This window comes from Neltuma alba, unplaced genomic scaffold (genome assembly GCF_004799145.2).
Source record: "Neltuma alba isolate B1F8T4 unplaced genomic scaffold, ASM479914v2 tig00012937_pilon, whole genome shotgun sequence".
In the NCBI taxonomy this organism is placed as follows: Eukaryota; Viridiplantae; Streptophyta; class Magnoliopsida; order Fabales; family Fabaceae; genus Neltuma; species Neltuma alba.
In genome coordinates, this window is record NW_021637303.1 from 121142 (window position 1) to 145505 (window position 24364).

The window sequence follows — 24364 nt, forward strand, 5'->3', positions numbered from 1 at the left end:
TACCTATCCTCCTAATTTACTTACAATTTGCGGTAATATATTTTCTAAATTGTCAATTTTGAATTAACTACTATTTTCACTAATTATTTTTTATCAGTTCAGATAATTAGTAAATTAGCCATATGATGTAATACTATTTTCAGTCATAAATATAAGAACTAGTTGATTAGTTTGAGTAGATTAAGGAAATAAGTTAAGTTATTTATTTGTAATAAATAGGTATTGTCCTTTCTAAAATATCATTACTAATTAAGTTTATTAGATTAAACTATTATTATTAGAAAGATTATCTTAAAAAAATAAATAAGTATGATAGATAAAATTAATTAAAGTTTTATATTTGGAATTAAAATAAAAATAAAATAAAACCTTATATTAAATTCCGGGTATTTAATTTAAGAGCAGGCGATGGGCGAATAATTCTTTCCTATATGGGGAAAGCAGAATCAGAAGCAGGTACCTACTGTTGCAAGCATGGGTGGCGCCACTGCTAAATTACACGTGGCGTTTGTTTATTCATTGTATGCTTCACAATTTTCCTCGCGTCCCTAGACGATGTGTCAACTGTCAACCCCCGGCCGGGGGCCAAAGGAGCCAAAGCATGCAATTATCCTGGCCGTTTGCTGTGGAGCAACGGCCTGAATTCAGCCACCCCTAAACAAACGCTAGAATCTTCGAGCGAACCCCAAACACTGTCCATATATATTGCTCAATTTTCGCCCAAATTTTTGTCTACTGCTTTGATCGTGCGGTCTCGCTCTCCTTCTTTTGGTTAATCAGGTCAGCTATTTTCCTTACTCCCTCCTCACTTTTCCTCAAACTTTCAGCATTTGTTTCTGTCCAAGCCTTGATCGTTTTCCTTCATTGATATGCTATGCTTTGGTTGCCGATGAAACGCAATCAAATTCGTACGGTTAGGCGAGCTGTTGTCTTGTTTTACACTAGAGCTTCATATCGCTGTTAAAAAAAAAACAGTAGAACTTCATATCGTCATTTTATTTAATTCTCTCCCATTTTCAAACTTTTAAGTGACGAAATAGCTCAAGATTTGATCGAGTTGGCAGTTTTTGCTCGATCGCTTATTTATCATTTTCTGCTGCTCCAGAATCTACTATAGCCATGGGGAAGAGTTACCCAGCTGTTAGCGTGGAGTATCAGAAAGCTATCGAGAAGTGCAAGAAGAAGCTCAGAGGGCTTATTCAAGAGAAGCATTGTGCTCCCATCATGCTCCGATTGGCGTAAGAATTCTCTATCAGTTTTATCTTTGTGCCCGGGTGTGTGTGTGTGTGGGGCAAGAGCACATAGTATTTACGGGGCTGCAAGCCATCATTTGTGATGCAGATGGCACTCAGCTGGTACCTACGATGTGAAGACGAAGACAGGAGGACCATTTGGTACCATAAGGCACCCAGCAGAGCTCGCGCATGAGGCTAACAATGGTCTTGACATTGCGGTCAGGCTTCTGGAACCGATCAAGGAGCAGTTTCCAATAATATCCTACGCTGACTTGTATCAGGTATATATATCTCAAACGGTTAAACAGCTGTCAATGAATTTTCTCAAATCTGATCTTATGAATGGCTTTGTGTTTGTGTTTTACTGAAGTTGGCTGGAGTGGTGGCAGTGGAGGTTACTGGAGGACCCGAGATTCCTTTCCACCCTGGGAGAACGGTTAGCAATGATAATATTTCGAATTGATCCTTTATATATCATGATTAATACGTTTTATTTTGATCTGCATATGTCAGCGTTGAATGTTGCCGGTGTAGTGACTTATCTTGTTTATTTATTTTTCCCGAAGAGTCTCTCTCCAATCAGATTCAGTAGTCGGATCTCTGTTTTTGAAGCAACTGATGCGATTAAAGTGATCAAACTACTTAAACATATGTATCAAGCCGTTTAATTTGACACTCGTATTCGCAGCCTCATAAATAACTTCATCACAGCCTTAGTTCTGCGAGTTCTACGTTTCAGGAATTAGAATAATGGAGCAATTTTTATTGCATTAACATCCGTGGGCTTTCCGGTGATATCATGCGTGGTTTTCGGAGACAGTCTGCATCTCATTTCACGTGATTAGATCTCTTAAATTTTTTTTGATTTAAAGAATCTGATTGTGAACTTGTAAAAAAAACTTAAGTTTCTTATGAGATGAATGGCGTTCTTTTGGATTTTTGGAGCATAGGGCGGTCCACGACTCTGTTCCTCGTCCTGAAACTTGTATCTGTGATGAGTTAATGTGTTTCCTGTTTCTTCCTGAATCCTGCTCTGGTTAATTTGTGCTCCCACCATTAGTGCATTATGAATTTGGTAAACGGCCTTGAGTCTTAGTATTATGAAGTCTTTAAACGGTTTAATTTTCTTTTCTTTTTTTTTTAATCTGAACATAATATTGACATGTACGCTAAACGAGAAGATGACAAGCATCTTTTTGTCCCCAGGACAAAACTGAACCCCCTCCAGAAGGTCGCTTACCAAATGCCACTAAAGGTTAGTTTTTGTAATCCAGATGCATTAAAATCTGTAATAGTTTCTTGTTAACTCGTGAAGTTTTTACAAACCATTGCAATCAAACAGGTTCGGATCATTTAAGGGATATCTTTGGCCACATGGGTCTGTCTGATAAAGACATAGTTGCTTTATCTGGTGGACACACACTGGTATGATCTGAAAAATGGAGATCTTTTACTAGCTTCTTTGTTGGACTTTCTATTGTTTAATAAACAGAGTAACGTTTAGCATGATAGTAAAAGAGTATGTTGGTTGTCGTAATCGATCATTATGCAGGGAAGGTGCCACAAAGAACGCTCTGGATTTGAGGGACCTTGGACACAAAACCCTCTCTTTTTTGACAACTCTTATTTCAAGTAAGGAATCTCTCTTATTTTTTGAAATTGACGATGTAATTGCTTTTACTTGCATGATCTGTTTCGTTGTTTTTGGTGATGGAACTTCTTTTTATAATATTAAATACTGAGCAATAATTTGCACACTTTACTGGTAAAGGAAAATGCCACCAGGGAGTGTACTGCATCTGCCTTTATGGTTTGTGATACACGTGACTAACGAAGTAATGCTAAATAGCTAGTACAACTAATTAGTTGAGTAAAATTTTTTGGGAAAACAAAGCTCTCAGAATCCTGAGGTGGGAAGGGGATACATGGACCAGCTAAAACATCTGAATGTGATTTTCGACATAAACAGGGAACTTCTCAGTGGAGAGAGAGAAGGTTTGATTCAGCTGCCATCAGACAAGGCCCTTCTAAGTGATCCAGTCTTCCGTCCTCTTGTTGAAAAATATGCTGCCGTGAGTCTCTGCATTGTCCCCCATCCCTCTTCTCCTAATATGGGTCGCTATGTGGTTGGATGAATAATCTTGTTTGAATGCTGAGTGTTCGTGCTTAAATTTTGATATAGGACGAGGATGCGTTCTTTGCGGACTATGCTGAAGCTCACCTGAAGCTATCCGAACTTGGGTGAGTGGCAAACTTACCTTTCCAATCGACTTTGCCAATTCTATTGTGCTTTCATGTTGAATTTGGCCGTTAATTTTATTCATGGCCTTCTTCATCAGATTCGCGGATGCAGAGTAAGATCTTACGGGAGACGCTACTGTTCTACTAGTTCTAATCCAGTCTTGAGCAGTGGGTTTTTCATGCATATAAAATGGTCTATCACCTTTAATTTGTCCAGATAATAATGTACCGCCTTGGGATAGAACTATATGGATGCAATTATCTCATTGTAATCATTGGCGCCTGTTAAGTGAACTGTTTGATCGTTTGCGCTAGACATTGTATCGTGGAAGGGTGCCCAGACTTCAGTTTGATTTAACGTGATTGCGAATATTACTGGCATCTGGACACAGATGGCTTTATAGAAACCCTTATTTCATATATATAATCAAATTCCTGTTACTTGGATGAAGAAATGTTGCTATCATGCCAATGATTCCAACTATCTTTGCTCAAATATTCTAGAGACGCGAGGAAAAAGGGTTAGCTTTTCTTTAATCCCAAAACTTTATCTTTTTTGGTGTGATATAGGAACTTAAAACATGACACATTTTCCACATTCCTCGACTGCACAGAGCACATGACATGAGCTTTATGAATACGAAAGGATGGGGACCTATCCGGGAGAAGATACGCTTTAATTTGGTAAAAGCCGCTGATTCTCATTACAATATTTCAGTGACGGCACTGAAATTTTTTAGCTATCGATTTAGGATCTTTTATGCTTTTACTCTAAAGTTCAGAATTAGCATCAAAACAAAAAAAAAAAAAAAAATTACGGTTCAAGGAATAAAGGGAGTTCAACAAGAACCTCCCGGCTACTGAAATCTGTTTAACGGTGCCAATAATTATGTATATAATTTAAAGATTTTCAATGGTGCCTGTATCAACTATATTAAAATAATACTATATCTTTATCACCATGTTATATACTGGAAACGAAGAACTTACCGAAGTACATCCTGCGGATCGCCCTTCTTCAAGATGTCTGAATACTTAGAGCTTAAGGAAGGCCCGCGTAGTTTAATGCTGACTGGATACCACTTGAGGCCCAAAAGCAAACTGGCAAAGGAAAGGCGTACGCATACGCACTACCATGACTTTGCCGACCTGAAATTTATAAATATATTTATTTATTTATTTATTGGGGGAAATAGTTTACTCGTAAATTGTGAGGTCGTGCAATTCAAAGTCCAAAAGCCAGGGGGATAAAAAGTAGAGGCGTTAAAAATTATTATCATTGATTATTCTGCTATCTTTTTTAAAGCTGTCAAGCCTGATTCCTTTTGCTTTGTTTTGTTTTTCCTCCCCCGCTGTCCGATCATGCTTTTCACAAAGTTCATCATTCACCAAACTAATCCAAAGTCAAGCTGGGGGCTCCGGTCGTTACGTCGTTACCCTGCATAATACAAATCATGTCTATTTTACATCTCGATGCTTCTACATTATACACAAAAATTAAATTAAATTTAAATGCCTCGTTGAATAAAATAGCATTTAAATCTCGGGCCAGAAACAATAAAAAGCAAATGGACCAGTCCTTGCGTGGGTCCACCCTCGATTTCTGATTTTTTTCCTTAAACAGTCATGCCGTCGTGGAAATAATTATCGTTTGATGTTCTTATCTGTTCTGCTAAGAAATCTGTACGTGACAATATATTGACAGGACAGTGACGTGCAAATTTTAAAACTAGAATAGGGTCAATTAATTAATTTTACGGAATAAAATTCTTGTCGAACTCATGGGCTGAAGAACAGTATAAAGGAGGGGAAAGGGAGAATACCTGAGTTAAATCGCTGTTATACTCGGAGACTTCATGGGGGAGACGTCAAATTTAGTCAAACTCATGAACCGCGACAAAAATGTTACTCCTCCGGTCCTAATTATAAGATCCAATTGATTTATTTGAGGAGATTAAGGAAGTAAGTTAAGTTGGTTATTTATAATAAATAAGTGTTGTCATTCCTAAAATATCCTTGCTAATTAAGTATATTGACTAAAACTATCATTATTAGAAGGATTATCTTGGAAAAAAATGCATAAATATAAGAGATAAAATGGATTGGGGTCTTATAATTAGGACCAAATAAAAAGTCAAATGGGGTCTTATAATAAGGACCGGAGGAGTACTTCTATAATCTTAAATATAAGACCTTTATACTACTAGTATAAGGACATATTATCTTCAGCTGTTCTCAGTTAAACCAAAAAAAAAGAAAAACACTGCCTTGTATAAAATTGGCTGCCTCGACATTCACTATTTATTGTCCAATGTTAACAAGTTGACATTTATGTTCTTCGAAAGGGATGCGAAGAATAACAAGTCAACTTTCCAAGCACAAACACGTCATAAGTACTCATAAATATCTAATATCATACACACACATTTCACATGCGGTGATACAACCAGCTTGTGTGTGATTTTTGTTTCTATGCAGATATCTTTTTATTAGATATAATCCTATTTAAAATATTATTGGGTACTAAATGTAAACACTTTTAATTATTTGAATCTTGTTTCAGTTTTTTTATGCGGGACTAACCCTCTCAACAGATCAAGTTTCCACTTACCAAGTTATGTGTGTTAAAGTCAAACAAATGTCCATAAATTATCACTGTGTTGTACAGATTGGTCTGATAAGACAAGGACGAAGGGGTAAAAGCATGGAAATGGCAACCTCGTGTGTAGCGTAACCCCACTAGGCCAGCAGCAGGACCTACCAGGAATGGCTCATTTCATGATTCAGCTTCAATTTTCCAGCCAATTGGCGCCTTCACATAATCGGATATAAATTCCTCAATAAGAGAAAGGTCGCAAATTTTGATCTTCCTTCTGCTGTTTCTTCAAATAAAAAAACTTTAAATTTCACAAACAAGTTATTTGTTAAGGTGATAAGTGACTCCACTCTTATAAAAAATAAAACATAAGTTTAAATCGTGAAAAACGCACTTATTAAGAAAGACCAAAACCCTTTTCGTTCTAAATCTTAAAAAAAAACCACTGATCAAATAGGGGAAAAAATCAAATTTCTATATTAACTATTATTAGTTTTAAAAGGAAAACAAAGTAACCTGTGTGTATTTTTAGTAATAACTAATAACATAATAATGCACGTTTTTAAAAATAATACAATAATTATACACGAATTTTGTTATTTGTTATTCAGAATTATATTTCTATCACTGTATCGTTTAAGTCGGAGATTCCGGTAACGAGGGTATAAGTAATTGCATGCCTGGTATTTTGTTTGGGGGAAAAAAAAAGATCTTGTTAATTTTGCTGACCGTATATTTTAATTGGAAGGAATCTATCAAATAACAATAATATAAATAATATTATACTACCTCTAATCCTAATTATAAAAATTAACTGACTAATTTGAGGAGATTAAGAAAATAAGTTAAGTTAGTTATTTGTAATAAATATGTGTTATTTTTTTAAAATATAATTGCTAATCAAGTGTATTGGTTAGAATTATTATTATTAAAAGAACTAAGTTAGAAAAAAATACATAAATATTAGAGATAAAATATATTAGAGTCTTATATTTAAAACCAAAATAAAAGTTAAATAAAATTTTACATTAAAAAAAAAAGAGATAGTAGTATTTAAATTTGCTGCTTTTTAAAAATCTAGAAATGAAATAATAAATATTTTATGATACATTCCCCCGAAGAGTCTGTGGGCCCCACAAATGCTTTATCCGCAACGACAACGATTGCCTGCCCTGTCCCGGAAACCTCCTTCTGCCTCTATCTCACTCTCACCCCCCGCACTCTCTGTGCCTCAACTCTCATCTCAAGCTCTTTCTTTTCCTTTTTAACTGCTTCATATTTTATTTTTCACAATCTGAAAAATTTTCAAATAATCGAAGGTTAGGTATATTGTTGCTTCATTGTGATTCCCCTGTTCCTGCTTTTCGACTTGCTTTTGCTCCACACTTGAGTGAGTGAAAGAGGGACGCTTTCTCTGTTGGGTTCCTTCCCTTTCCACCATTTTTATGGTCTAATATTCTCAGTGAAGCTTTCCAAAGTAGAAATGGAGGGCAGGATACTGCTCCGATCCTCTCTTCCTTTCTTACTCTTAATCCTCTCCCGTTTTTCCTCTGCTCAAAGCCCAGGTAGTTCTCATCTCCGCGCAATCTCTGTTTCGCTCGCTTCTATTCACTACTTGTTCGCTTCATTTGGTCCCTTTGAAGATTGAAGCTTCTTCACTTTACTACCAGTATTGGTACAGAGTGATAGTTTCAAGTTTAACTGTACCTGTTCTACCACCCAAGCTCTTCGGCATTCTGATTGGTTGTATTTTTGTTAATATATGCTTCTTGGCTGTATTAATTATTTCGTTTTAAGATCTTCTGTATGAGCACCTAAGGGTTACTTCGGAGCCCGAGTCAAGAACTCCTCATCAATTCTCTTTTCCTGTAGAGCTTTGTATGTACACTTTGAATCCACCTGAGGAAATGAAACCATTTACTATCGTTTTTCACACCCAGCTATGATTTTCAATGGAGCGCTTGTTGCATAATGCTTACACTAACAACAAATGAGTCATAGCAAGACCAAGATCCATCCTTGATAAATATCACGATTCGTGATAGGAACTTGATTCGTGGAGATTCTTGATTTTATCTCTATTGAAACTTGCGTGCTAGATTTTGCAATTTGCTATTAATTACTTCATCTGCGCTCTTACAATATTTGTCATGCTAAGCAGGTTTTGTTAGTTTGGACTGCGGAGGTAAAGTAAATTTCACCGATGAACTCGGTCTTCGTTGGACTGCTGATGATAAACTTTCTTTTGGGGAAACAAGCACTATATCCGTTGTCAATGAGACCCGAAAGCAGTACACAACACTGCGACACTTTCCTGCTGATTCTCGAAAATACTGCTACACGCTTAATGTTGTCAGTAGGACAAGGTACCTGCTGCGGGCGACATTTTTGTATGGCAACTTTGATAATAACAATGTTTATCCAAAATTTGACCTTTCCTTTGGGGCTACTCACTGGGGTACAATTGTTATATCTGATGCTAATACTATAGAGATGCGAGAGCTTATATTTCTGGCTACAAGTCCAGCAGTAGATGTATGTTTATCAAATGCAACGACAGGGCAACCATTCATATCTACACTTGAACTCCGGCAATTCAATGGCTCAGTCTATTATACGCAGTTTGAAGAACATTTTTACCTCAGTGTCTCTGCAAGGATAAATTTTGGTGCGGAGAGTGATGCTTCGATCAGGTGCTTTAAGCCTTACTAGTGTCCGTTTATTGCTCTGAACCCTTCATTTTACATTTTCCTTCGTTAATGTGTGTACCAGCCCATAGACATCTGCTATGTATCTTTTGTTGTTTTGGCTAGGCAAAAACCAGAATTTTGTATATGTTCTCGAAAACAACATGCTCATTTGTAGTTTTGCTATAAGCTTTTGGAGCTTTTAAACAATTTCTTATTCTTACATTAAACATTTTGTATTTTTTCCCCCTTATCAGGTATCCTGATGACCCTTTTGATAGAATTTGGGAGTCAGATTCTGTCAAGAAAGCGAATTATCTCGTTGATGTTGCTGCTGGAACCGAGAAAATTTCTACCGACTTACCAATTGATGTTAACCATGATGAAATGCCGCCAGTGAAAGTGATGCAGACAGCTGTCGTGGGTACAAATGGATCTCTAACTTACCGGATGAACTTGGAAGGTTTTCCGGGAAATGGATGGGCATTCACCTATTTTGCTGAGATTGAAGATTTGAGCCCAGATGAATCCAGAAAATTCAGGCTAGTTCTTCCAGGGCAGCCTGATATCAGCAAGGCTGTTGTTAATATTGAAGAAAATGCTCTAGGAAAATATCGCCTCTATGAACCAGGATTTACCAATTTATCCCTCCCCTTTGTGTTATCCTTTAGATTTGGCAAGACGTCTGATTCTTCCAGGGGTCCTCTTCTGAATGCTTTGGAGATAAATAAGTATCTGGAGAAAAATGGTGGCACGCTAGATGGTAACTCTTCTAATCCGAAAACTATTGTGATACCATGAAGAGTTTTTTCTGCCTACTTGAAACCGTCGAGAGTAACCATTTACTTAGTAATCTCTTTCAATATCAACTGTTGTCACTTGTCATTGAAAACCTTTATGAACTGTTGGAGTTTGGTTAATGCTTCAATTGAATACTTTGCAGGAGCAGCCATTTCTGATGTGGTTTCACATTACACGTCAGCAGACTGGGCACAAGAGGGAGGTGATCCATGTCTGCCAGTTCCTTGGTCATGGATCCACTGTAGCTCAGATCCACAACCAAGAATAGTTTCAATGTAAAAGTTTTGTTTTTTTGGGGTTACTAGTTTTGTTTATTTGTCAATTTGTTTTCCTTGGCCACCCAGTACAGAAATAAAGAAAGAAAATCTATCGTCTTGCTTCTAATGTGTTACATACATGTATCAAAGGAGTTCAACTGATCTGATAGCACTTTGTGTTCCTGGTTGTGGCAGTTTGTTGTCCGCTAAAAATTTGACGGGCAACATTCCGTCAGGCATCACCAAATTGACTGGTCTGGTTGAACTGTAAGTATCATCTTGCCTTATAATTTTGCTGGAAGGAGGCTGCTTGTTTTTAATGTTTGGTTCCATCAAACTTATATTTTAGTATTAACATGATTTAATTCGTGGATGTAGATGGCTTGATGGAAATATGTTGACTGGATCAATACCTGATTTTACTGGATGCATGGACTTGAAGATTATGTAATCTCTGAAGACATCTTCTATCTTTCATTCTTTTTGTATATTTGGCTAACTACAACCGCTTCCTCTTGCAGTCATCTTGAGAACAATCAGTTGACGGGTGAGATCCCTTCATCTTTGGCAAACCTCCCAAATTTGAAGGAATTGTAAGCCATCTGGAACTCATATAGTGGTTGTTTGCTAAAATTGAAATTTGATTGACTTTAGATCATATTTTGTGATCTTACTTAATGAGCATCTTTCCGTTTATGACTCTAGTCATGTTCAAATAACATTCAAGCTTGTGCATTTCTTTCTAATTTTTTGTTTTATTATTGATATACTTTATATGTTGCTTCTGATGGTCACAGGTATGTGCAAAATAATATGCTATCTGGATCAGTGCCATCTGGTCTTCTAAGCAAAGATTTGTTGCTAAAGTGAGTATCAATATCTACTGATCAAACTTAAAACTGAAATCATGCAGCATTTTGCTTGCTTACTCCTCTTTTCAAGATACTTATTTTTGCATGTGCATATGTGATGTTTTGACATTTGCTGGAGATGAAGTACTAACTGATTGTAACTTGTAGCTAGCTCAGGTGGTAAGGGTGATATGTGGTGCAGGTAGAGAGATTAAGGATTCAAACCCTGCTGATATAATACGAAAGAAATGAAGTACTAATTAGAAAACTTGATAGATTTATAAGTAGAGACACTAGCCTTGTCTCAGCTAACACATCACATGACAGTCTCTTCAATTTTTAGTTTGTCTTGCTTTTTCTTTAGCTTGATTGTGTTACTAATGGGTACTTAAGCAGGATGTTGAGCCTTACCCAAAGGATAGCCGTTAAAATTCAGAAAACTAACTTAAATGCCCCTTGAGTATCCCATAATACCAAGTCTCCATCAGTTGCACAATTTTTATCTCTGTTAAAACATAATATTTCTTCTAGAATCATTAGTTGTTCTTTTGTGTCAAGTCATCCAATTTTCTCCCTGTACAAGATTTCCATTGCTTACTCCATTGGTTCTCAACAGCTATTCTGGAAATATGAATCTTCACAAAGAAAGCAAAAGAAGAGCCGCATGATTGTTATTGTTGGTTCATCGATTGGTGCTGCTGCTTTACTCTTAGCAACAATTGCTTCTTGCCTGTTTATCCACAAAGGAACAAGATACCATGAGGAAGGCAGGAATTTAATGCCAAATTTTATAGTTTTGTTAAAGTTTTTAGATGGTAGAACGTGGATTTTTTATTATTTTGATGCTCATTGCAGATCACCTTGTTTCACTCACTTCACAACGGCTGGCTGCTTCCAAGGGTGATGCTCCTGCTGCAGAGGCTGCTCATTGCTTCAGTTTTACTGAAATTGAAAATGCCACAAATAACTTTGAGAAGAAGATCGGTTCTGGAGGTTTTGGAGTTGTATACTATGGGGTACTGAAAGATGGAAAAGAGATTGCTGTTAAAGCTCTGACCAGTAATTCCTATCAGGGAAAGCGAGAATTCTCCAATGAGGTAAGCTGCATTCAGTTAATTTCTTTCAGTATCCCAACATTGCAGCTGTCCCTGCTTAATTTGATTTATGTAAACCTCCATATCATAATCTATGAATGTTTGCTTTGTTTCGAAAAAGTAAACAGATATGTCTATATTCATTTGAGGATTAAAATTTTCGTAGCTATTAGGTGAAACATCTTTATCTCATTCAGAGAAAACCAGTGGATTCAAAGTATTGGCGGCTCATCATTAGATTATATCTCTGTTTGATCCAGGTGACTCTTCTTTCAAGGATACATCACAGGAACTTGGTACAGCTTCTTGGGTACTGCCGAGAAGAAGGCAACAGTATGCTTATTTATGAGTTCATGCATAATGGAACTCTCAAAGAACATCTTTATGGTAAGACTGTATAAGTGTGATTTAAACGAAGGTGTGGAAGTCCATATGCATATACTCAATTGTGTTTAACTTCTTTTAGGTCCATTGACCCGTGGGCGGAGTATCAATTGGATTAAGCGTCTGGAAATTGCGAAAGATGCTGCCAAAGGTACAGTTAGATGAATTATCATTTATAAAATACTATTGGAGAGGATAATAAAAGTTTCTTCTTGTTTTGTATGCGGATTTAAAACAACAGATTGCATTTCTCTCGTGCTTGTTCAGGGATTGAATATCTACACACTGGCTGTGTTCCTTCTGTTATTCACAGAGACTTAAAAAGCAGCAATATTCTTCTTGACAAACACATGAGAGCCAAGGTTTCAGATTTTGGCCTTTCAAAACTAGCCGTTGATGGAGTTTCCCATGTTTCAAGCATTGTTCGGGGCACAGTAGGGTATTTGGATCCAGAGTAAGGCCTTAACCTTGAAAATCTGCGTTTCCTTGAGATCAGGCGAAGGATAAACTTGACTACTAAATTTTATTTTAGCGTCTTACTTGTATGCTGCATCATCACTCGAATCCGAGTTGTCTTGGTTGTCCAAGTCAACATCTGGTGTTTCCCCATGTAACATAATTTAAGCTGTTCTTGAACAGGTACTATATTTCCCAGCAGCTGACAGACAAGAGTGATGTTTATAGTTTTGGCGTCATTCTTCTTGAACTCATATCAGGTCAAGAAGCAATATCAAATGAGAGCTTTGGTGCAAATTGCAGAAACATAGTCCAATGGGTGAGTTTTGATTTCTCTGCAGACACAGTAACTTGAGTCATATAGTTGCTGAAACGATTTAACTCATTAGCTTTGACTGCATAACAGGCAAAAATGCACATTGAGAGTGGAGACATACAAGGAATCATCGATCCTTCACTGCGAAACGAGTACGATCTGCAGTCGATGTGGAAAATAGCAGAGAAAGCCTTGATGTGTGTTCAACCTCACGGGCACATGCGGCCATCAATTTCTGAAGTTCTGAAGGAGATCCAAGATGCAATCTCTATAGAAAGGGAGGCTGGGACAATAAAAGAAGGCAACTCAGATGAAATGTCAAGACAATCTGTTCATTCTTCCATGAACATGGGGTCAATGGATCTTGGTGCAGCTGATAATTTCTTGTCTATTGATGAATCCATTGCGCAGCCCACTGCAAGATAGGCGTGCTTGTAAACCTTCACCTCTCTCATTTTCCCTCTTATTTTTCTTTCCTATGTGCAGCTGCAACCCAACACCCCCCACCCCACAAAAAAAAAAAAAAGATAAAAAAGATGGCGACTTGAAAGTAGGATAACGATTTGAGTGTTATAAATTGTTTAGTTCAGTGAGACAGCTCTTGAAAGGCAAGTTCACCTTGTTTTCTTCCTCAGTTTGGGGCCGGTTTTTATGGGAAAAAATATATATCAACAGATATGATTATACTACCTCTGCCAGTTAACTGATTTCAACATATTAAAAAAACTAGTTAAGTTAGTTATTTGTAAAAAAACAGAAGTTATTCTTCTTGAAGTATCCTTGTTAATCAAATGTATTGGTTATAATTACTATTATTATAGTAATTATTTTGAAAAAATAGATAAATATGAGAGAGAAAATAGATTGGGGTTTTATATTTATGATTAAAATAAAAATCAAACGAGTTTTGATATTAAGAATCGGTGGTAGTATATCATAAAATTTAGGGCAGATAATACTAATTCTCAAATCACGGATGGTGTAGCTTAGTTTGCAAATTTTGATTGATGTATAGGGAAAAAAAATGCTTTAGTGTTGACATATTCATGTATTAAAATGATTGATGTTGATCTATGTGACGATGGAATTGTACACTTTTAGTCTTAAATTTTTATACAAGATTCTATTTTAATCTTTTAATTTTATAAAGTATTTTTTTCAATTTTTTAATTCCAACGCTGATAACAAAAATATGCTAATATTAAAATTTTAAAAGTTAAAGGAATTTCTCAAATATTATTGTATTAAGTTTAATTTTTAAAATAATAATTGTTATAAAAAATATCATTTAAGATTAATATTGTTCAGGTTAGAAGATAGGAAAGATATTTTTTAAAAATTAAAGATTTTTATTGTAAAATTAAAAAGAAAACTAAGTATATTCTTTTGCCTAATATATATGATATAACTATTATTAAAAATCTTTGGCCAAAAAAAAAAACTATTATCAAAATTCAGATGCACGCGCGTAGACGTGTGACTGTTTACATGTATCACCAACACACGAACTCATTAGAAAGAGGGGGCAAAAACAGAATAAAATATTGTACACGTCATAGGCGCATAACTGGATTAAAATATACTCCTAGATAATGACATAGCGTCCGTTTGCTATCAATAACCAGGCATTTGTGGAAAAAATGATGTCCTATTATCACACGTGTTTAGTTATCAATAACTGCCTGGCGATAATTCTGGTGATGATGCTAAGCTTCCAAATTTGTGAACAGCGAAAATCTTATCTTCTATTTCGTGGGTGGGCATCTAATATACTGCTAACTCTGCTCCTTAATCCTACTTCCGGTCCTAATTATAAAAACCAATTGACTAATTTGAAGAAATTAAAGAAGTAAGTTGAGTTAGTTATTTGTCTTAAATAGGTGTTGCCTTTTTTAAAATATCCTTATTAATCAATTGTATTGACTAGAACTATCATTGTTAGAAGGACTACTTTGGAAAAAATATATAAATATAAGAGACAAAATGAATTGGGATATTATATTTAGGACCAAAATAAAAGTCAAATAGGGTCTTATATTAAGGACCAGAGGTAGTATAAAATCTTGTTTGACTTTTATATTGATCATAAATATAAGACCCTAATCCATTTTGTCTTTTATATTTACTCAATTTTTTCTAAGATAGTCCTTCTAATAATTATAGTTTTAGCCAACATAATTGAGTAGTAAGGATATTTTAGGAAATACAACACATATTTATTACAAATAACTAACTTAACTTCTTTTCTTAATTTCCTCAAATTAGTCAACTGACTCTTATAATTAGGACAGGAGGTAGTACTTCATTTTTAATATAAAAGCTAATTAACTAATTTGAGTAAATTAAAAAAATTTATTAAGTTAGTTATTTGTAACAAATATAACTCAAATTTTCTAAAATATATTTGCTAATCCTATAGATTAGCCAGAACTATAATTTCATAAAATCTTTAACATGTGCAACTACTACAGATATTTAATTAGATATAACAGATAAAGTGGGTTAGGGTCTTACATTTAGAACCAAATTGAAAGTTAAACTAAACCTTATATTATTCAGGATTTTGAAAACAATTAGATTAGAAGTCATGCAAACAGTGGTAGATGCTACATGACTTTAATAAACTTGCCCTGTAAGTTTAATTATGAGGAAAAAATGTTCCTAATTAATAATCCTGCCAATGTAATCTGTTGTTCATCTTGTTCTAATTATTGTATTTGAACCAGTAATTTACCCATAAAAACATGAGAGTCAATGGACTTTTGTTATTATTTCTTGTCATTGTCCCTGTCAAAAATCATTTCAATTACATTTTTTTTATAAATTTAGAACCTCTCAAAATTATTTTAGACTTAAAATTAATTTTTATCAGGTTTGAAACGTTAAAACCAAAACCCTCCTAAAAAGAGTGAACTTCCTGGAATTTTAAATTTGTGTTATTCTCCTCACTGGTGAATTATTTTACCTTCACAAAATTTTATGTTTATTGGCCACATCAAAGCGTACAGTGTAAAAGGGCACGATGGTAACTCACCGTGCCAATGCCATGGACGAAGCATCATTTATCAACAGCAAAACATGCATGAGTTGTCATGTCTTTTCCATGCCTATTCCTGTTTGGTTTTGCGAATATTGCATGGAAATAGAAATACGCATCAAAATTAGATTTTATTAAACGAGATAATTAAGTATGCTTTGCTTGTCATGAAAAAAATGAAGATTTGCATTTGTGTTTCGTTGAATAATAAGTTTCCTAATATTTTGATGAGTATTTTTATAAACGATGAGTAAAACATTCATGCACCAAAAAAAAGATCCATATATTTATCTCATTTTTTAATAAACAATTAGATTTCATTAAAATATTTGTTAAATATAAAATAACCCAGAAAATATTTAAAACACAAACCTTCCTGGTATAAAAATATACGCTTTTAGCCATGAGAAAATTCACTTTTATTTTCAAGAGGTTAATTTTTAAGATATATTTTTAGATTTTTTTCAGTAATATGTCACGTTGATAGGAATAAAGAAGGAGGGCCTTTGTTTTGTGTTTTTGGCCGCCATAACCGATAGGAAGGGGTTTTGATTCAATAATTTGCGGAGTCGTTCCTCAGACTCGGAACATCGAACGCGTACAGGAACCACGTGGTCGAATCATCTGCCCGGCCTTGATCTTCAGCACAGAAGCCCCGAAGCGGAGAAAGAGAGAGAATGCAGAATCTACAAAGCAAAAGAAAGAGAGAAGCCTTGTTTATTTGTTGCATTAAAACAAAACCAACACCGTTGATACGACTCATTCTCTCATCTCAATCGTCTCCTTAACTCCTTCCTTCTCCAGCGTCCGATCCTTCTCCCATTCTCACCGATCTCACTCTCGCGCCAAATACAAATTCTCCGCATCCCCCCAGGTACCTACCCGCCTTATTTCTGTCACACCCGCCTCGCTTCTCGCTCCTTTTTCTTCATCCTCCTTCTCTCTCTAGGGTTTCGTTTCGATCCGTTTCTAGGTTTTTTCTTGTGCCTAATCGATGATGGATTTGTGTCTTTCCTTTGTCGTATTAGGATTCCTGCAACGATGGCTGATGCTCCGGCCAGTCCTGGCGCTGGTGGTAGCCACGAGAGCGGCGATCAGAGCCCCCGCTCTAATGTCCGAGAGCAGGACAGGTACCTGCCCATCGCCAATATCAGCCGAATCATGAAGAAGGGACTTCCTGCTAATGGAAAAATTGCCAAGGATGCCAAGGAGACCGTGCAGGAATGCGTTTCCGAGTTCATCAGCTTTGTCACCAGCGAGTGTGTTTTTTCTTTAATTGTTCATGTACGTAGTTATCTTTGTCGAAAATATTATTTGCTTGGGGTTTAATTGGGGGTCGAATTATGTAGGGCGAGTGATAAGTGTCAGAGGGAAAAGAGGAAGACGATTAACGGCGATGATTTACTTTGGGCAATGGCAACTTTAGGGTTCGAGGATTACATCGATCCCCTGAAGATTTATCTGGGCAGATACAGGGAGGTAATGTTCTGTTTATCGCCAATGTTATTGATTAAAGCAGGTGAATAAAGTCCAGAGAAGCTTCTTTACTTTTCTGTTTCCCTGAAAACAAACCTATTACCCGAAACGTCGAAATATTCCACGAAAGATAAATCACTGGAACTTTTGATTGGCTTGAGTCCCCTCCTGTTCAACTTTGATTTTTCACTGACTTTTCGTTCCTTTTTTTTTTTTTTCCGGGTCTTCCTCTTCTTGGACGATTGGGCTCGTTGCAGATGGAGGTTAGTTCATACTTTGACAGTCCTACTGCTTCAATAGCTATTCCACTTGTTAATTTTTCACATTCGATTCGACCTTTCTTATTTGTCTGTGCCCGTATATGTTATGTTTTTCAAATCGTGGCATATTAGGGTGATACCAAGGGTTCGGCGAAGGGCGGAGAAGTATCTGCTAAGAAAGATGTTCAACCAAGTCCTAATGCTCAGGTATATATTTGGCACATGTATATTTATGCATACTTTTATTGATAGAAAGTCATTGATATGACAATGCCTGATGTTGACCCATTTTATTGTAAAATCTACAGCTCGCTCATCAAGGTTCTTTCTCACAAGGTGTTAACTATACAAATTCTCAGGTAACCTCCCGTACTCTATTATGTTTCTGGAAGCGGCATCTTGTTATAATGAAGAAAATGCTGGGTTTACTGATTGGACTCATATCTTAATTGCATTCAATTGTTTTCTGTTTCAAAATCTAATGTGGTAGTTCCTAGGCATAAACAATTTGGTTTATGATGCTGATGGGATTCATGACTTAATGAGATATCCTTAATAGCAGGACTTTTCAGCTTTAATTCCATTTCTATTTTTAATTTGTTATTAGAAGTCATACCACCAAAGATCTATCTTAGAAGCAATGATTTATAATTCTTCACCATAAGATGAGCCACAGCTACAGTTGGCTCGTATTGCACTAGACGTGCTGAATAGCAGCTTGTTGGTTTTAGTTGGCTCCATAAAATGAGCGCATAGGAAGCTGGTGCCATGTTTGAAATTCTTATTCCTAATGAAATTTGCAAAGCACACAGAATGGAGAACCTTAGAGCCGCAATAGCTCTGGACTTCTCTCTTTTCCTAATGCATAAAAGTTGACCGGATACCGGATATCCTTGGTTGCAATTTTGCTTCCTTTTGGGTTCCAACCTTGCTAATGAGAGTGATGATTTATTTACTTAAAAAAAGAGGCTTGTTGATGCGCATGTGAATGATGCCCGTTGGTTTCATGCAATCCTCCATGTGGCTGGATGTTATCTTTTTAAATTTTAGATGCAGTCTGTCCTTGCTAGCTTCACTCTTTGTAATTATGTTTTGATTGTATTATATCAATGATCTACCAAGATTATGAGAGAGATGTTTCCTGTTTTTCATTTTCATCGAATATTTTTGTATTGGATGTTGTGGTGTGAAGTTAAAAATACTTTAGGTGGTGCATCGTCTTAGATTAAGCCACTTCAGTGTCTTATGCGATAAGCCTGCCTCCAGGCAGATGCATTACAGGTTGATGGGTCAGTAGGGATCAAATAAAAAATTATTTGGGTTCAGCATCTTCCCCCCCCCCCCTGTTACAAATTAATGAATTATAGTGGTGTCCCATCTCTTTTGCCTAATGCGTCTTTGAACCTTTCTTTCTTTAATACTTGCTTATCGTCTCACTAATGCAACTTGAAAAGTATTTTCGTGGAAGTCTATACTTTTTTGAAAAACCATATTTGGAATTGTCCCCCTCTCTTGAGTTCACCTGTTTGTGATAATTTAAGGAGTTTACGTTGACACGTTTTTATGGATGGATAACATATTGATTTGACCTTTTTCTTTTTCTGGCGGTAAAAATCAGCCTCAGGTTCAGCGTATGATGCTTCCGATGCAAGGTCCAGAATAGTTATTCACACTCAGTCAGTCAATAAGTCGTGGGATTTGAATGTTGTTGGAGATTTGGTAATTGCCATAGGCAATTCGACATATTTAGTGCATTTATGACATTAGGTGGTGCTGGCTCTAGTTTCTGGATTTTTTTAAAAATTTTTTTTTCCCATCATGGTCTGTATATTATCTTTGAAGTAGCATTATTATTTCATTAGTGTTAATGTAAATGCCGGAGCCCATTGTGCTTCACTTGTTCCATCTGGTGTTTTGGCAGACCAAGTATTTTGTATTTATTATTGGAAATCTGAATTATCATTCACTCGTCACTCCCAGTCCAGTCGCATCTTGTACTCGGTCGTTTTTCCGGGAACTAGAGATTTGAATCTCAGTATTACGGATAACCAATGCCATCATTCATCAATACGCCCGAGGGCGTGCGCAGTGAAAATCCTCGACACTCGCATTCTTTACTGCATGCTGCATCTGGAAGTGGAATTGAAGGTGAAAGTGGGATTGGACTTGTTTGGTATGATGTCACTTCCGTGTGGAAGTCGGATGCGTGGAAGTCTCTCGTCTTCTATTGAACTGGACCTTAAATGACAGAATTTTCCAATTTTGAAATTTTTTTAATGACTCTACCTCTTTCCTCTTTTTATTTTTTGGAAAGGGAATCTGAGATGACCCTACCTAATCATAACATATTTTCAGTCACAAGACACAAACCCCTTGGCCTCTTTCTTCATGACCCATGATACTCATCTGCGATGGCGAAGTGTGTGGTGACAGCTAAAGCGTTGTGCAAAAAGGTTCTTCTAGTTTGATATTTGAGTTGTTGTGGATTGATTGATTCCAAGTTCCAACATATGATTTTCAGATCTGATTAGGCGGCGAGGTGATTGTATTGGTGATTTTTGAAAGGTGGATTGTTTTTCCTTTTGGGAAAAAAATTTCATTTAGCAATGACATATTGATACTTGCGTGATATAAATATACGTACCCATTAAAAATCATGCTAGCCTTCCGTTGTATGCTGTAAACCCCATTTTCACCTCCATTTCTATTTCTACTTATACTTTCATCTCCATTTTCAGCTCTTACTTCTTCAGAATCTCTTTCAACGTACGGAACAGGACCCAAAAAAACCTTCACAGGGTGATACTAAGATTGTTCTAGTTTATAAATACAAGTTGTTAGCGAGTAATTTGTAAGCATTTTTATAAGTGTTTTTTGAGTAGCACCCCTAGTTATGATGAGTTTTTAGAACTCAATTCGCTTTTTTTTTTTTGTATAAAAAACTATAAATAAAAGTTGCTCAATGAGAGGAAATCACTGCCAAACACTTAGGAAGTCGAAGGGGAGGCAAAAGAAGCTCTTTATTTGAAGTGGGATGAATAAAGCGAGATGACGCTACAAGTTGAAAGAGGTGGCGTGAACTTCTTCCTCCACGGCCAAATGTGATATATTGTTACCAAAATCACGAAGACCAGAAGAGATAGTTGTGTCTTGTGTGATTTATTTATCACGGGTTTGGGGGGGGGGATCATGAAATAAGTATATATATATATATATAGAAATATTTTATAAAAGACAATAAAATTTCGAGAGGATCTAGAGGCGATCTCGTTAAAGCGCGTGCAAACTGCGTCGTGGTGAAGACTTAATAGGGAGGGAGGCGTACGCTATCTGCGACTATGGAGATGAAAACACCAAAGCTGGGTTTGCCATGTGGTCGTCGGTGTAGTGCACCATCGCGGCCCTTTTTACCCCAAAGTCCAATTCATTGGTCATGGTGGAAGATAAAGCCATGCCATTTTCTTTTGCTTTTACCCTATTGTATATATACATAATTGATATTTAGGTGCTAGTGAGGCCTTTTTTTCTGCCCACCCCAAAAGTCACTTGCCCCTTCACTGCCTCCTGCATATGATTTTCTTACTCAGACTAGCACCCTTCTGTGATTTTCCAAGGTAAAGTATGCATTATTTATTGGCTCTGCTCTCTATCTATCCTTCATCACTAAGAGATATCTTCACTTTATATCTATTCTTTCACGTTTGACGGCAAAACTAGTTCATTCATTTCGTATCTTTATCTCCTCTCCAGTGCATTCCTGCTGGATTATTAATGGGGGAAAAAGTAACCCTCGAGTCTGGAAAATAAAACCTTTTAACTTGAAATAAAGTATTAAATTACATGTATTGGAAAATTAACCAAAAAAATAGACTATGCTGAAGTAAGAACGCAGCCTTTATGTTAATTTCAATTATATTATATTATATTCAACTTTTATATAAAGCTCAATTAAGGATCAATTTAATTCAGTTCAATAAATATTAATATAAAACATAAGAATCATGTCAGGATGCTTTCATGATTCATATTGTATCGATGTGTATAGGATTATATACTTAATATGCACGACAATATTCAAATTTTTGTTAAGAAATATACTCACACCTGATGTGCCCTCCAACAGGACAATACACCCGTGCTCAATAAAAAAAAATTGCAATTATATGTAAATATGAATGTCCATATTATTGTAAATGAGATTTCCAAGTCTATTTTTAATCATTGTTTTGACTATGAACTTGACATTTAAAATGTAAAAATTATAAATTAAATCATATATTTTGAAAATTTTGGCTCGGTACTTGATAATGATGTCTCTGCTGTTATGTATATTAATGATTAAAGATAGTTTTAAGGGAGTGAAATTTTCAGGAAAAGAATTAACTTCTGGTTTTTTTTCAAAATATAAAAATTAAATTATAATTTCTTATTTATTTATTTTAACTCTGATCTAATAATCTGTTTTTAAAAAGATATACAATTTAATATTTGACATTTTCAAATTTACGATTCTTAACTCCTGAAATATACAATAATAATGACCAATAACTAAAATATTATTTTAATATATAAATCATAATATGAAATTCTCACAGATGAAATAGGGGATATGCATATTTTTAATAATAAATGCTTGTATTTTTTTTTTAAAAAAGTCAGTGGACCAGGCAACGGTGAACGAATATAAGAGCATACGAGTTCATTTTTAATCTAATGACTAAAGGATTCTTTAACTGAAATATTAAAAACCGAATGATTTATAGATTTTGATTTGTCAATGATCAAAATATCAAATAAAATTAAATATATTTTATCATGAAATAAAAACGATGGATAATTAGGAGTGGATTGTTGGCAGAAAAAAAAAACTAGGACTTATTTAATCAAACTATACAAGACTTATCATCTTGAGAATCATCAAAATCATTTGTCGGTGATATTCTTTTATCAGCAATTGTAGATTATATTCCTCTGGTCTTTAATAAAATACCTAATTTGAAAGTTCATATTAGTCTTACATGTAAAAATTATTTTATATGTTTATCAATTTTTTTAATTTAACTTTATTAATATTTTTCTAACAATAATTAAGTAGGAGAAAGAAGGAGGGAATCAAGAAAGATGCTTGGAGTGTTTAAAAAAAATATCATATTAATTAATTTAAGTAACTTTTTAATCTACTCAAATTAGTTAATTAGATCATACTTTAAGAACTAGAGGAGTATTATTATTTGGATTTTGGGGGATATATATTATTTGAAATTTCATAATCATATATGTAAATCTCAAAACAGGATTATTATATTCTCCAAGTTTATCATTATTTTAAAGAACTGTTTAATTAGTTTTATAAAAAAGGAGAACTGTTTAATTGAATATTAAAATGGAATGATTTGGAAATTAAGTTATGATAGATTACTCAACATAAAGTTTTTTGGTCGGCTTAGAATCTGTACTCACGAAAAGCAGCTACTTGCCTACATCCCATATGCATAATTTTTAAATCGAAGATATTACAATGGACACAGTAAAATATTTCTTCGGCCAAAAAATTTAAAATAGATTTAATAAAGTTATAAATTTTTCACCTTAGATTACATTTTATTTTGATATTATTAATTAAATATTTATTTATTTGGAGATCCTAATTTACATTTTTTTTTACCGTTTTATATAAATCTCAGAAATTTACATAGGTGTGGTAAATTAAAAAGCTAATCTTAAGCAATTCACATTCAGCAATTTATAATTTACCTATTCGAAATTCAAATAATTTTTATGGGTAAGCTAAATATCTAATGCTGCTAATAACTAACTATTAGTTAACAGAGGATTGTGTGATGACGAAATCCCAACAGAAATATTTCATGATTTTGATTCGTTACAGAAGAAGTATAGAATAAAAATAAAATATATTTTCAACCTAGGATGAGAATTTATAAAATTTTAAATTTTAAATAGTTCAAATCAAATATGAGTGACTTAGATAGATTAAATAGTTATTTTATAATCAATCAACTTAATGTATTATCGGTAGTATTATTTTTAATAAGAAAAATGCATTAACACATATCTTCTGGTTTTTATCACGAATTAAAGCAATCTAAATTTGGTAGAATAATCAGCAGGATCGGGGCTAACAATTATTCCAAATCAAGAAGATCTAATTTATCCTCAAGATGAAGAAATAGACAAAGTCAACCAATGGGCGAAGGGAAAAAATGAAAGGCGAAGCCAAGTGGCTGTCGCTCCCTTCTTTGATTATGGCTAGAGGAAAAGATTAGTCTTTCTTTTTCTCTCTTTTTTTTTCAAACAATGTAGTTTAGTTAATTTAATGTTATTAAACCCTTGAATAATTACGTCAGACCAATAACGAAAATCATAAATGAGCTTGTTGGGCTACTTGAGATTCCAGGCCCATTGCTTCATCAACTCAATGACCTGGGTTGGACGGTTGGCATCGTCCAGTGCACTAATCTAACGGTCTAAAATTCATCATGAAAAAGAATAGGATGCTTATCTTGGTGCAAACGCCACTCAAACCTCAGCTAATCGATCTGGTATATTTGTTTTAAACCGCAGGATCACGGAACTGCATTGAGAGTTATGTACATCACAAGTAGCGTATCAGGATCGTGGGGATGATGCTAATGAGGATTAGGACCTGATACAT

At 35.1% G+C, this 24364-nt stretch overlaps 2 protein-coding genes and 1 pseudogene across 3 annotated transcripts; all 3 read left to right on the forward strand.

Annotated features, from left to right (window-relative positions):
* The first annotated feature begins 643 nt into the window (after positions 1 to 643).
* Positions 644 to 3883, forward strand: LOC114732791 (L-ascorbate peroxidase 2, cytosolic). The gene is made up of 10 exons (XM_028920129.1): positions 644 to 780; positions 1106 to 1238; positions 1342 to 1516; positions 1606 to 1671; positions 2442 to 2490; positions 2578 to 2660; positions 2788 to 2867; positions 3205 to 3307; positions 3418 to 3476; positions 3575 to 3883. The coding sequence occupies exons 2-10, from the start codon at positions 1120 to 1122 to the stop codon at positions 3591 to 3593; spliced, it is 753 nt and encodes a 250-aa protein (XP_028775962.1). The 5' UTR covers positions 644 to 780; positions 1106 to 1119; the 3' UTR covers positions 3594 to 3883.
* Positions 3884 to 7343: 3460 nt separating this feature from the next.
* LOC114732790 (probable LRR receptor-like serine/threonine-protein kinase At1g67720) lies at positions 7344 to 13550 on the forward strand (annotated as a pseudogene).
* A 3049-nt stretch (positions 13551 to 16599) lies between these two features.
* Positions 16600 to 19664, forward strand: LOC114732792 (nuclear transcription factor Y subunit B-10-like). 2 transcript variants are annotated; one of them, XM_028920131.1, is made up of 7 exons: positions 16600 to 16829; positions 16984 to 17214; positions 17305 to 17434; positions 17689 to 17694; positions 17824 to 17898; positions 18000 to 18050; positions 19310 to 19664. In XM_028920131.1, the coding sequence occupies exons 2-7, from the start codon at positions 16997 to 16999 to the stop codon at positions 19352 to 19354; spliced, it is 525 nt and encodes a 174-aa protein (XP_028775964.1). In that variant the 5' UTR covers positions 16600 to 16829; positions 16984 to 16996; the 3' UTR covers positions 19355 to 19664. The 2 variants fall into 2 exon arrangements, with proteins under 2 accessions (XP_028775964.1, XP_028775963.1); XM_028920130.1 differs by having other exon boundaries at positions 16701 to 16829; positions 17991 to 18050.
* Positions 19665 to 24364: the final 4700 nt, after the last annotated feature.